Source organism: Lepisma saccharinum, chromosome 26 (genome assembly GCF_977018435.1).
Source record: "Lepisma saccharinum chromosome 26, izLepSacc3.1, whole genome shotgun sequence".
In the NCBI taxonomy this organism is placed as follows: domain Eukaryota; kingdom Metazoa; phylum Arthropoda; class Insecta; order Zygentoma; family Lepismatidae; genus Lepisma; species Lepisma saccharinum.
In genome coordinates, this window is record NC_139254.1 from 11,281,264 (window position 1) to 11,294,280 (window position 13,017).

At 34.5% G+C, this 13,017-nt stretch overlaps 1 protein-coding gene and 1 long non-coding RNA gene across 10 annotated transcripts in view; one reads left to right on the forward strand and one right to left on the reverse strand.

Moving 5' to 3' along the window:
* The window catches only part of scaf6 (SR-related CTD associated factor 6), a 112,743-nt gene extending 99,806 nt beyond the window's left edge, over positions 1-12,937 (reverse strand). For all 9 annotated transcript variants that reach the window (XM_083112776.1, XM_083112769.1, XM_083112775.1 and 6 more), the window contains exon 1: positions 12,707-12,937. In XM_083112776.1, coding sequence (XP_082968902.1) covers positions 12,707-12,731 — 25 coding nt within the window. In that variant the 5' untranslated portion in view covers positions 12,732-12,937. The remainder of the gene's footprint in view (positions 1-12,706) is intronic.
* LOC145979565 (uncharacterized) lies at positions 247-2,871 on the forward strand. The gene is made up of 3 exons (XR_014440792.1): positions 247-282; positions 885-1,011; positions 2,494-2,871. It is a non-coding gene; the product is annotated as an uncharacterized LOC145979565 (long non-coding RNA).
* Positions 12,938-13,017: the final 80 nt, after the last annotated feature.

A 13,017-nucleotide genomic window follows, 5' to 3' on the forward strand; every position in this document is an offset into this window, starting at 1 on the left:
TGTTGATAGTGGGTAGCATGAATTTATTTTAAGCATGAAAATCTTTGAGTCAGTGGGAACTGTTTAATAGAAGTTTCCTTGTAAGAGAATTTATATTTATTTTTTCTGAAATAATTTTATAGGTGCTAGAAGCTCTCATTTTCACAGCATGGAGGTACCAGCCAGATGGTTATAGGTCATCAGCCAGTGTATAGAGCAAGTGCAGTGCTATGGTGGTTATTGCTCCTCACAATGGATGAAGTTCCCAATGATACAAGTGGATCAGCTGGATGTTAAAAGGAGGTAAGATAGTATACGTTATTTTTGTTTCATTATAATAACACCTATTGACATCCATCATGTGGTGGGTTTTAGACAGCTTCTACAATAAAATGTAATAAAACATAAATACTGAAATGAGTGGCTGACTGGCCATGTAGGTAGGTATATTGTGCAAGTGAACATGCTAGTTAATTTTCAATACTATCCATATAGTTCTGGATTAGCAAACAAATTTGTATCACTTTTTATCTCGTATTCCTATTTGCATGGACAAAACAATACAATTATAATTGTTAAGACAAACCAAATCAAAGGTGCTCATGGCAATATCAGTTCCAGAGTGATATTCTTTTAATATTTTATTATTTTTTATTGGAACACAGTAAAAGGTGAATTTGTGGGGTTTTCAAAACAGTTGCTATTTTAAAATAAATCAGAAGTAAACAACTGAGTAATGTGTAACATCAGATGGATGGTATTTCTCATTCAGAATAACATGAATATATATATATATATTTTTTTAAAAAATCATTAACTTTGTGCAGTATCTTATTATGATCAATACCTCAACTTGTTAACCCAATTATTTGTGCAAAAGTTACAGTACTTTTCCTCTTTTGCAGATAGCCGATTAAAATGAAAATATTGTGACTACTCTCGGTATCCAGGGTGGACACATGAGGAATTCCAACATCAGATACTTTTGTCAATATAAGAATAAGGCAGGTACAAGGAACACTTGGCTGTTAGGTATGTAGATGTTCTAAGTCTGGAATAATTATTGTTAATAATTTTTCCATGAAGTATTTAAATTACACTCATCTCATATATGAACTGCATTATTAAAGATGTGAAGTACTATGTTTATTACCATTACTGTATTATGAATACATGTGCAGTGTTGTTTCATAATTATCTATATTCTACAATAAGTCTAGTATTCTCTTCTCTCACCTTTTTATTATTACAAAATGTGCATTATCCGTAAATTTTAAACTTAAACATTTCTGAGTTCTTCAAATGTTATCAAAACGTTTTATTCTTAGATACAAGTAGTAATAATAATAATAATAAGAAACCCTACCAGTATACAACAAGACCATGCTAGGGACAATTTTATGTGGAAGCATTTTTATTAATAGAAATGTGCTTGTACTTGATACACAGTCTGAAGAAGACCTTGCTAGAAGGTTGAAACGTTACGTTTAGTTTATGTTTTTAATAAAATAAATTACTGCCTTGGTCAGCATATTTAGTTTTTCATAGAAATGTTACGTGAATGTTTCATAAAATCATATAACTATTTTTATTCCAGACAATACTTTTCATGGAAGCCTTCACATAACATTCACAGTTAGCATAATCTATAATGTTTGCCACACAATGAGCATGTGATTAAATATGATACATGTTTAATTTGGATATGAATAACAAGATTATTGAAATGTAATAGAATTTGTAGAATGTAAATTGAGGATGTTGTAGGCAAGTTTATAAAACACCTAGGAGTCATAACACATTAGCCCCGTCTAGTTGACTGCACTTTTTGACTCTCTTTGCACTGAAGCGTCTAGTTGGTTGCACGGTGCAACACTGAGTTGTCTAGTTTGTTGATTTGGAGTCAAGTAGTGTATTTGGTATCTGCACTACCTTTCGGACTGGTGTATGGTCACGTGGTGTGTGCTAACTAATCAAATGACCGTTCAAAGCAGCAGACAGGCATTTGTTGAATCTTCTTAACTGGAACACTGCTTTCCGTCTAGTTGGTTGAACGTGATTTCCTTGCACTACTCTTGACACTGGATACACCTGCACTGCACAGAGTGTAAAAAAGTGCAGCAACTAGATGGGGCTATTACATGTTCATTTGTTCAACATTCCATTTGCTATGGAAATAGAGCTTTTGTGGAACACTTGCGTATTTTTGGAAGTCAAACATTGACATTGCGATTTAAACTAAAGTACTCAAAATTTATATAAATGTGGCACTTTAGAGGATTGCCAAATTTAACATACAGTTTGTTTCATAAGACAGTGGGGGGACCTTCACCGGATATGTGCACTTTAGATGTTTTGAAGTAAAGCAATAGATTATAGAAGTGCTCATAAGTTAATACTTGAATTCCTGCTGATCCTTTAAAATCTCTTTTAAGTGAAGTTACTTTCAATTGTTATTGGGATATTTATTATCTACAGTGGAAACTCAGGACAGGCCTTTCTTTATCTTTGCAGGTAACAGTGGGTATCCAGAGGACCATGGGTCATGACACCAATAGATGGTGCTGGTGAAAACACTCTTGAGGTGCATAGCTGTCTAATGCCATTTGGACCATTGGCATCCTAAAACAAAAATGGAGGTGTCTTTTAAAGAACATGGTGCTTCACTATCACCCTCCCATGGCAACAAAAATCAAAGATTGAGGGATGGAAGAAAATTCAGTTTTCCTATCCAATGTCAACTCTGCATGTGTGTGTGTGTGTGAATCTTCAGATGTGCTTTAATGTTATTAAGTTTGTGTGAAATAGGTTTTCTGTGACATTCTTTTTGAAATATAACATTGTAACGGTACACCAGAACTTTATTTCAATATTGTTAGCAGTGCCAATTCCTCACTTATTTCATTTAATTATTGAATACTTTAAATGGTTGTTATTTATTTTTACTACCTGCTGGAAAGTTTTCTTGAAGATTGGGACTCAACCAACAGAAAACTAAATATCTGCTTGAGCCAGAATTTTCAGATAATTTTTCAGTAAAATGCACATCAGCCATTTCATATGGCTTGGATGGCTGTTACCTTAAAATATATTTCTTTAAAGAAAGGAGATTTATATTTTCATATGCAAGATGAAACATGAAAAGGTTTATTTTATTCTGTTTAAAGCTTCCCCTTTGCAACAGTTTTTAAGCCTTGTTTGTCGTTATGAAATATCAATGTACTTCATTGCCTTAGTTACTTTTGCCATAAAGTAGTGTGTTGTTGTAGAACATTGTTATTGCAAGAGCTGTAACAGAACACACAAAAGGGTTTTCCTGAAGTTTTAGAAAGCTGATATTACATGCAAAGTTCCCATGTAGTCAGTTTTTTTTTTTTAACTATGCCTTTTCTGTGTACAAAAGGTCTGCATCAGTGTGTATCTGATTTCATGAATACATGTTTCATAATGTACACAATCACCTCACACTTGATTTAGAAAAGTTTCATTGCAAATATATTTTTCAGTGCTGTTCTATCTGAAATTGATTTACTTTACTCATTTGCTCACTGACAGTTCAAGCCTCTTCATTGGTGTATTGGAAATGTTGCATGTTGCCATCTTGTAATCAAGGGATTCCATGTTCAATACTCAGCAGAGGCACTTAATGGTTCAGATACCACTTTAAACTGTAGCTTCTTTGTGTATAAAGACGACCTCATGTCATATGTTGCCGTGTGAGAACCAGAGGAACGTAACTCTAAAAAAGCCGTGTTTGGAATCAGATTCACCCATGTCCAGCTTTTCTCATTAGTGGTAAAGAGGATTTAAGTATCTTCAAATTACTGACTTTTTTATATTCAGACATAATCACTCATGAAAATTACATAAATTTAAGTTAGGTCCAACTGGTTCTCGTACAACAATATTGCAATAGTCATTAATGGGAGGACTTCTTTGAACAGTCTCCCCATTAATAGATTAGTCAAATCTTAATTACCTCAACATCAAGGGGACTCCAGATTTCATTTTCAATCTCTTGAGAGACTTTTTATTATTATTATTTTTACCTTTTGATGCTATATTTCAATTTTCATACGGCATCCACAATACTTTTTATTACATCATCTACTTCAAATGGTACGGGTGCTTCCCCAATGGCATAGTTGTAACATATTTGCTTTGCAATCAAGGGGTTCCAAGTTTGAGAACCGGTGAGGCATAGTGGTTCGGATTGTACTTTAAACTGTAGGTCCAGTCCCAATTAGCCTATCTGTGCACAAAAGTTGACTTAAAACTCCACTCCACTCAAAGAGTAAGGGAAATCCTACACTAAGATTGTCATTATAATTCATAAATCTTTTCACATCACTGTCTCGGTACTATAACGACTGAAATAAATAGTTTTGAGGAATTATAGTTGTTGTACCAATCATTAAATAGCATCTAGGAATGCAAAATTTACATGTTAGAGACATTAAAATTGACTGAAAATTTATGAAATGGAAAAACATGTCTTTGGTATTATGTGCCAATGCTCACAGAGTTTCCAAAAAAAAAAAAAACCTGTGTATTGCACTCCCATAATTTCCACAACTTGGATCTCTGTGTAAATTTAGAATGCCAGTTCTGTAACTTCTTGGTTCTGTTAGGCATTAATAAGTTACAGCATACAATTTGTCATGCAATTACTGTGTTCTTCCTGCAATGGAGGTGCCATCTAGTTAAGCATATTCACAAGTTGCCATAAGCTATTGCATATAACTAGCTAAGGATATTCACACCTCCAGAAATGTTAACTTGAATGGTAAGTAGATAGGTTGAGGTACACAATGAAGATTGTGTGGCTGTCATAAACTTCCAGAAGTAACAATTTTCATTTTTGACAAAGCACCTTTATGAAATCAGTAAGTATATTTTCAGATTTTTTTCCCCTTACAGGCCTCAGATTTTTGTCATGTTTTTATCCTAGCTTGTTTCTCCACACCAAATTAAATTTCCTATCTTCTGTGAACGCTATGATGATGCTGTCATTTGTCATGTCACAAAACCTAAGGCATATTTTTTAGCAAATTCATTGTATGACAGCATATTTTTGTCATTTTTGAGGTATGTTTTCTGTACATTTCACTGAGGAAAATCACACTTGAATTGGTAATGCAAAGAAATTCTGTATACTTCCATCTCCATTCAATAAATTATGAATTAGTGAGGGGAGGAACCTGGATTTACCAGGAATGTGCCATAAAAGAATTACATCAAAAGGTTGCTTTTGCACTTTAATGTTATGTCAACAATGGATAACTCCTGTATTTCCCAATGTTTGATGTCTTCGTTCGATTTTTCAATAGTTTTTTTTGTAAATAAAATTTGGAAAATATAGGATAAAATGCATACATATTCCTACAATGCTCATAGAAAATCACCCCTCATTCACAAACTCCCGCAATTACCTACCGAAAATCAATATTCTGCCATTAATAGAGAAGTTGGCAACGGTTCCGAATGTTGAATGGTATTCTTTTCTTTTTTCTTTTTTTTTCATTTTTGCAAATTTTATAGATGTATTAGAAAGTAGTTTGGAATACTGGAAACAATATGTGAAGGTAAGTTTGAAGCTTGGAGAAATGAGTTAGCACTGTTAAATTCTACACAAAGTATTATTTACCCGAGATACTTCGATTTTTAAAGGAGCTTACACGAGTAGCTGTGATTTGCAGCAAATAATCATTCTTGGTTTCCGGTTATGTAAGACATGGAGTTTTAGCAGATTTTCATCAAGGTTCGAAGGGAGTTTTGTGCTTGAGACTGGATGTTTTGTTCACTTAGAGATATTGTTATAATGCTAAGAACCCTAAACCTGACTAACCCAACCTTACAACGAAAGTATTTAGGAATGTTTTATTAATTCTAAGAGCCTTAAATCTAACCTGCTTAACCTAAAACGTAAGATACCAATCAGCTATTTGTATCAAAGACAAGCGAAACATTCATTTTAGGAATGTGTGTGTATTTTTGCCATTAAAATTTCGTAAAATATTATTTACCAAGAAAAACCTAACCTTCAATATGTTGCAATATATATATACTCCCAAACAATCATGTAGGTATGTGTGGAGGGGAAAAATCGTTCTTCACACGAGATGCAGCAAGAAATCACTAAAACTATAAAGAATGTGTGGTAACGATGTGTTAATACAGATAAAAAAAATCGAACCGTGTAAAAAATACCATTAATTTTGAATTAAACGATCGGAACTTGGACCACATATTTGAAACACCTCTTTTCATAATAAATTTGAAAGAAACAACCCTCCCTCTCCCTGCCTTCTATGCAGTGAAGAAAACTACTATTACATCTTTAAAAAATATTGGGCTGGACATTCATAACATTGTACAACTTTTTTCTTCCTTTTTTAAGTCTTGACGTCTTCATGGCATGGTGCTATGCACAGGGGAACACTTTACTTTTTACACTTTTTTTATAGATTTGTTTTATTTTTTCTTCCGAAAAATCCGCATGGAGTGCCACTCACATACATACATGAATATTATCTATTCGAATAAACTCACTATTTATTTTTCCGTGCAGTTTTACATTTAAGATCAATTTCGACATTTGGGCAACTTCATAAGACAGTAAACAAACCACAATCGATTTTTAGGAAGATCGATCGATTCTTCACGACTCTCGATTTCAATTCTCGCCATCTGATTGGTTCTTTGGGTGTAGCCTCTACGACAAACTTGTTTTGAATGCATCACAGACTATATTCTCAGTCGTTAGCGAGAACTCGTAAGCCATCGAAGTCGGCACTCGTTAACGACCAGTCAGGACTACGATTTTCTCTCCAATCACGAGTTGGGGTGATAACGAAATGGTCGTTTCCGTTCTCACGTATTGAGAGTCGGGACTAAGCACCCAGGAACAAACGATGTTGCCAGAAATGAAACCAAGGATCTTCTGTTTTCCCTAAGAAGTAAACTTCAGGAACTTCAAAGTGCCAGGCAAGTGTGTGTCTTCTCCATGCCCCGACGACATGATCTGCCGCAGTGGTCCATCATCAACAGAGAAGTAGACAAAGCAAATAGTGAAATGTACAAGATATGTAAGCGTTTTAGAAATGTTCTTTACATAGACATAAGTAATCTAGGAAATAGGTTTCATACTGCACATGGTCTGCATCTTAATAGGTTAGGTAAAAAAATTTGTTAGTGATAAGATATTGGAATTAGCAAATAAGTGTGCTCCTTCTGAGCCTATCCCTCTAAGTTTCAATAGTGATACTTTTTTAGATCATTAGGTAGGCCTATGCCTAATACTCCGAAAGATCATCAAAATAATTCAGAAGTCAGGCCGGTAGAAGTTATTAGTAGTCTTAGTAGTTTTAATAATAGGCCTATGTCTAATATCCTTGAAGATGATCCAATAAATACAAAAGTCAAGCTTGTGGAAATTGTTAGTAGTAGCTTTAATAATAAATATAAGCCTAATGAAAGTGTAACTCTTCTCTGGAATATCCAAAGCTTCTCAAATAAATATACCATTGTTGAAGACTATGTCTCTACATTGAATGCCGATTTCTTATGTATAATTGAGCACTGGCTACGTCCCAGCGAAATTGATCTTTACGGTTTTAAGGGCTACAACTTGAGTAGTAGTTATTGTAGACCCACTAGAAAACATGGAGGATGTGCTATTTTCATCAAGAAAACCTTTTCTCACAGGCCTGTCCACAGTGTAAACAGCATGTCTATTGAAATGGTATTTGAGGTTACGGCATCTTTTCTTGTAGAAATAAACACTATCTTAGTTGCAGTATATAGGCCGAATGTTGAGTGTAAAGATTTTAAATTATTTATTGATAGAATGCACAACCTCTTAGAACATGTGTGTACATTTAATGCTAAGATTATTTTATGTGGAGATTTCAATATTGACTTTAGGTTAGTAAAGAATCTAGAAGGTGTTATGTTAAATAATCTATTTTCCTCGTTCAACTTAGCTATAACTACAACTGAGATTACTAGGCCCAAACTCGGAGGTGGAAGTTGCCTTGATAACATAGTTACCGTTATGGATGGGTTAATTAAAAGCTCAATTGTTAAAACTGTTGTATTTGATCATTGGGCAGTTTTACTTAAGTCTGAGGTTAATTTTCCTAAAGTCTCATCTAAAATTGATACCAAAAACTGCAAGTTAAGGGTGGGACTAATGAAAGAGGAAAATATTTTAAAATTTCACGATGAACTATCACTTGTTAACTGGAAAATTATGTATCGTTCTGTAAATAATATAAATGGCAAAGTAAAATTTTAATGTCTGAAATGTCTAATTCAGCTGAAAGGGCATTTCCTCTAAAGTATGTTGTAGGCAAACTTACTAAACCCAAACCTACAAGGGTTAGAAGTAAAGAAATTGACAAACTCAAAGGAGAATGTGAACGTTTTTATGACTATTATATTAGTACTGGTTCAAATGGCATGAAGAATCTGTATATAAATAGTAAGAAGAAATTATATAGATTAGTTAGGGAAACTAGGATTAAGGTTAATGATAACTTTATAAACAACTCTAGTATTAAGTCAAAAGCAATGTGGGATATTGTAAAAAAAGAGAGTAATTCCATACATGTGACCAGAAAAGATTTTAATAACCAACTTAGCGCGTCTGAACTCAACAATTTTTTTATTAATAAAGTTGAAGAAATCCTGAACAAAGTTTCATCTTGCCCAAGTAAAAACGATTCAAGTTTTTATTTAAATGGATTATTAAAACCTACAACTACTTTTAATTTTCATCTTGTTGAAGTAAAAGACATTGAAAGAGCAATCATTAAAATGAGTAGTAGTAGATGTGAGGATATTTATAACTTAAGCTCTATCATATTGAAATATGGAGTAAATTTTATAAAGGAACCTTTAACTCACGTTATAAATTCATGTATTATTGGGTGTGTTTTCCCTGAAGATTTCAAGCTTGTAAAAGTGATACCCATATTTAAAAAGGGTAATAAGTCTTTTCCTGATAGTTACAGACCTATTTCGTTGGTTCCAGTCATATCAAAAGTTTTTGAGATTGTCCTAAATAATCAGATTGTTGATTATTTTGAACAAAATAAGTTATTTAGTAACTCTCAATTTGGCTATAGAACTGGGCTAGGGACTGTTAAGGCTGCTGTCTCATTCTTGAAAAACTGTATATTAGGGTTAGACAGTAAGAAAGTTGTTAATGTGAAACTATATGATTTGTCCAAAGCATTCGATACTGTATCTCACGCTCTTCTGCTAAAAAAGATTTTATGGTTTTGAGGATGGAGTGCTGTCACTTTTGCAATCATATTTAAGTGGGAGATCTCAGAGAGTAGTTTTTGAAGAAATGGAGTCAAACTTGTTACCTGTTAAACATGGAGTACCTCAAGGATCTATTCTGGGTCCTATTCTTTTTATTATTTACATAAATGATTTGCCATATAACATTTCAACACCCTTGGTCAGTAGTTACCTATTTGCTGATGATATCAATATCTGTTTGAACTCTGATTCTAATAATCTTTTAAGGTCCTCATTAAAATCTACTTCCGATATTGTACAGGACTGGTGTACTGCTAACTTGCTTTGTATCAACACTGATAAGATCCAAAACTTGGAACTTACATATAATAGTAATAATCATAATACAGGGCATGAAAAGAATTCTGTCACCTTTTTGGGATTCTTAATAGATCATCATTTGGAATGGGAGGATCATATCAGTAGAGTTGAATCCAGGGTTAGCAAAGGGGTTTATTTAATCTGTAGGTTAAGATTGTGTGTAAGCTTGAAGGTTCTAAAAACTGTTTATTATGCACAGATACACAGTCACTTAAGCTATGGTACCTTACTTTGGGGTCATCAGCCTTCAATAAAAAGGTTATTAAAAATGCAAAAAATATGTGTAAGATTAATGTGTGGTCTTCCAAGCCGTGGCCACTGTAAGTTAAGTTTTGTTAAACTAGGTATTATGACAGCTCCTAATATCTTTGTATTCCAATGCCTACTCTATATAAAAGAGAACATTCACATTTATGAGGAGTTAGGGTGTTCACATGCCTATCAAACCAGAAATAGGGATTGTTTAGATGTAATTACAAGAAGACACAAAAAACCTTCTACTACATGTCAGTTAAGTTTCACAATGCTCTCCCTCTGTCTTTAAGGCAACTGACCTTTTTAGAATTCAAAAGAAAAGTACAAAAAATATTAACCGATAACTGTATATATATAGGGTAGAAGAATTCTTTGAAATTAATTGTATTAGGTAAAATAGTTATGATTGTAAAACAATAATGTTAACAACTAAATTTATGTAAGTGGTGTTACGTTTCTAAAATGCTTTTTGGATGTTTTTTTGTAAGATCTATAGATACTTTATATGTACATTTCTGACGATTGTAATACATGTGATGTTCTCACATGTTTCTACAATAAAAATTATTATTATTATTATTATTATAACTTCAGAGTTTCGTCAATTTTTGACATTCATACTTACCTATCTGCTTCCCGGAATCGGTGCGAAATTTAAACAAAAAAATTATTTTAGTTTGAAATTTTTTACTCAAATTTCCCACCGATTCCGAGCTCTGCCCCTGGGGTAATTGACTTACCACCCCCAAGTTGCCCCACCTCTGCTCCGTCTCCCCACTTTTTCTATAGACTAAGCTGTTAAAGACATGCTAGAAATTCGCCGGAGTCACCTGCCCCCAAATGAGCCCCAAACTTTTAAATTTGAAGAAATCAGTTTCCAGGATACGGAAAACTTACCTGAATTTCACACAAAACACATTCCCGATGTTAGAAAATACTACAGGAACTTATTACGGTAAGTAGTTTCTTCTGTAGAAATGAAGAAATCTGTCCGACGGATAGTAAACAAGTACCACCTTGTGTTCTGACGTCACGGGAAAAAGCATTTTTATTTTAGGCTAGCTTGGTTTAGTTCTCTTAGCCCAAAGAACCTAACCTCGTAGGCATTCCTCGTCTGACGTCGGAACGCACCGTAGCAAAACTCTTGTGTGGAGAGGAAGACCCCGAAACAAATGTCAGCAACTGTGCGTAAACAATGGACGAGAACAAATGGGAGAAATGCATTGCTTTTAGTAGCAGGAAAATACATTTTTTACGTGCAATAATATAATAGTAATTGGAAAAGTAACACCGGAAAATGGAAGAAGAAGGCACGTACTTTCAGGGGATATAAATTTTGTTTGTCTATTTAGAGGAAAAAGCACCCCATGTTCTGCAGTGAGACCAGGTTTCGTCATGCTTGACCTTGTTGAGGGTGCAAACGGTTTCGAAAATGACTCTAAAGGAAAAATTTGGCGAACCAGAATATCACGATAATTTCCCCTCACCACGGCAACCGGACAAAGGCAGGCACGTGGCCCGGGGGGAGCTAAACCCCCCTCCGAAATTCTACAAATAATTAGTTTTAGTTCCTTAGCATCATTAAACATCTTGTATAATGAGTTGTAATATGCTGAGAAATTCACCTTCAGGGATTCTACCTCCCCACACTTTTTTGCCCTTGGATGGTGGCAATCGATGAGCCTCTCCTGAAATTAAATTCTGACTACGGATCTGTACAAAACCGATTGGTTCAGCGGTTCATGTGATCCTCCCTGGCTTTCAATGGGAAAAAAAATAGAATTTTCAAGTTCGTTCTATGGCCGAACATACTTTAGTAACGTATTTCTTACATGCTGGATGACACTGGATTTCCTACAAATACAGATGGCCAAAGGTTGATTGATTTTAGTTTATTTTACTTCGATCTTCTCCCACTTTTGGCTAATAAGGAAGATGAGCACAAGTGGTGGTATGATGAAACTGGTTAAGGACACTCACAAAGAACATCCATGCCCAGGCCGGGATTCGAACCCAGGTCCTCTAGCACCTACAATTGGTAAGATGAGCTAATTCCCTCTTATCTCCCCTTCGAACACCATCCTGCATATGTGCCTCAGACAAAAATCATCAATTAGAAGCTATAATTGGTAGTGGTATTACCATGGTAAAAGTTGCCAATCAGCCGAACGGATTTCATTTTTACACAAGAAAGTCCTTACTGGAATGAGTTTTTCTAGCATTTGGATGCTTCATGAAGATATTTTCTGTCATTTTAACTATGTTTGCCTAACCTAACCGAACCTAACCTTACCGTGAATGGTTTGTGGGGCTATGCGTGAATGGTTTGTGGGGCTACCACTGATACTACTGAAACTGTACCGCCATATTTTGTCTTAAGGAAGCGAAAAAAGGACGAACAATAATTACATTTATTGACATTATTTTCGTCAGAAAAGCAAAATGTCACCTTAAATAATGTTTCGCAATGCACAATAGGCAAGAACGAATGTAAAAAGTGACGAAATAAAACGAGTGAGAGGTGTTCGGCCGATAGGCAAAATTTAATATTACAATTTCTCGCAAAAGTATATACACAACGTTTTTCTGTACTAAAACTCTATAACTGGAAAGAGGAAATGTTAATTTTACATCACTGCAGAAAACTGGACTAATCAAGAACCCATTAAAGCACACTAGACAATCTCCTCAAGAACACCACCCCTAACGCATTCACTACTACTAACGCCACAACCATCACAAACAGAACATTTTGAGCTCATCTGGTTTCTTGTGCAGGTCGTATGTGTTTATTTTCAAACTGCGGCGATCATAATGCACTGTTCGAAAATCAATTTACCTTGTGGAGCTTGAGGCAGTTCCATTTTTCGTAAAACCTTTCACTTGGTTATTTCGCGTCCTTCTTACCGACATGCGAAATACATAAGTTACAAAATGTCATTATTTTCACTTTTCTATACGCAAAAAAAAAAATGTTCATTTTCCCGAATAACACACATTAAACGAATTCACTTCCATTTATCTCGTCGCAAAATGCCGAAAAATGGCATACTGTTAGTGTTGCCAGGAATTCACAGAAAAATTACATTTTATATTTCATCGAATGTGTGTTGCCATAGGGGATGGAGAGAATATGACTTAAAACAGTGT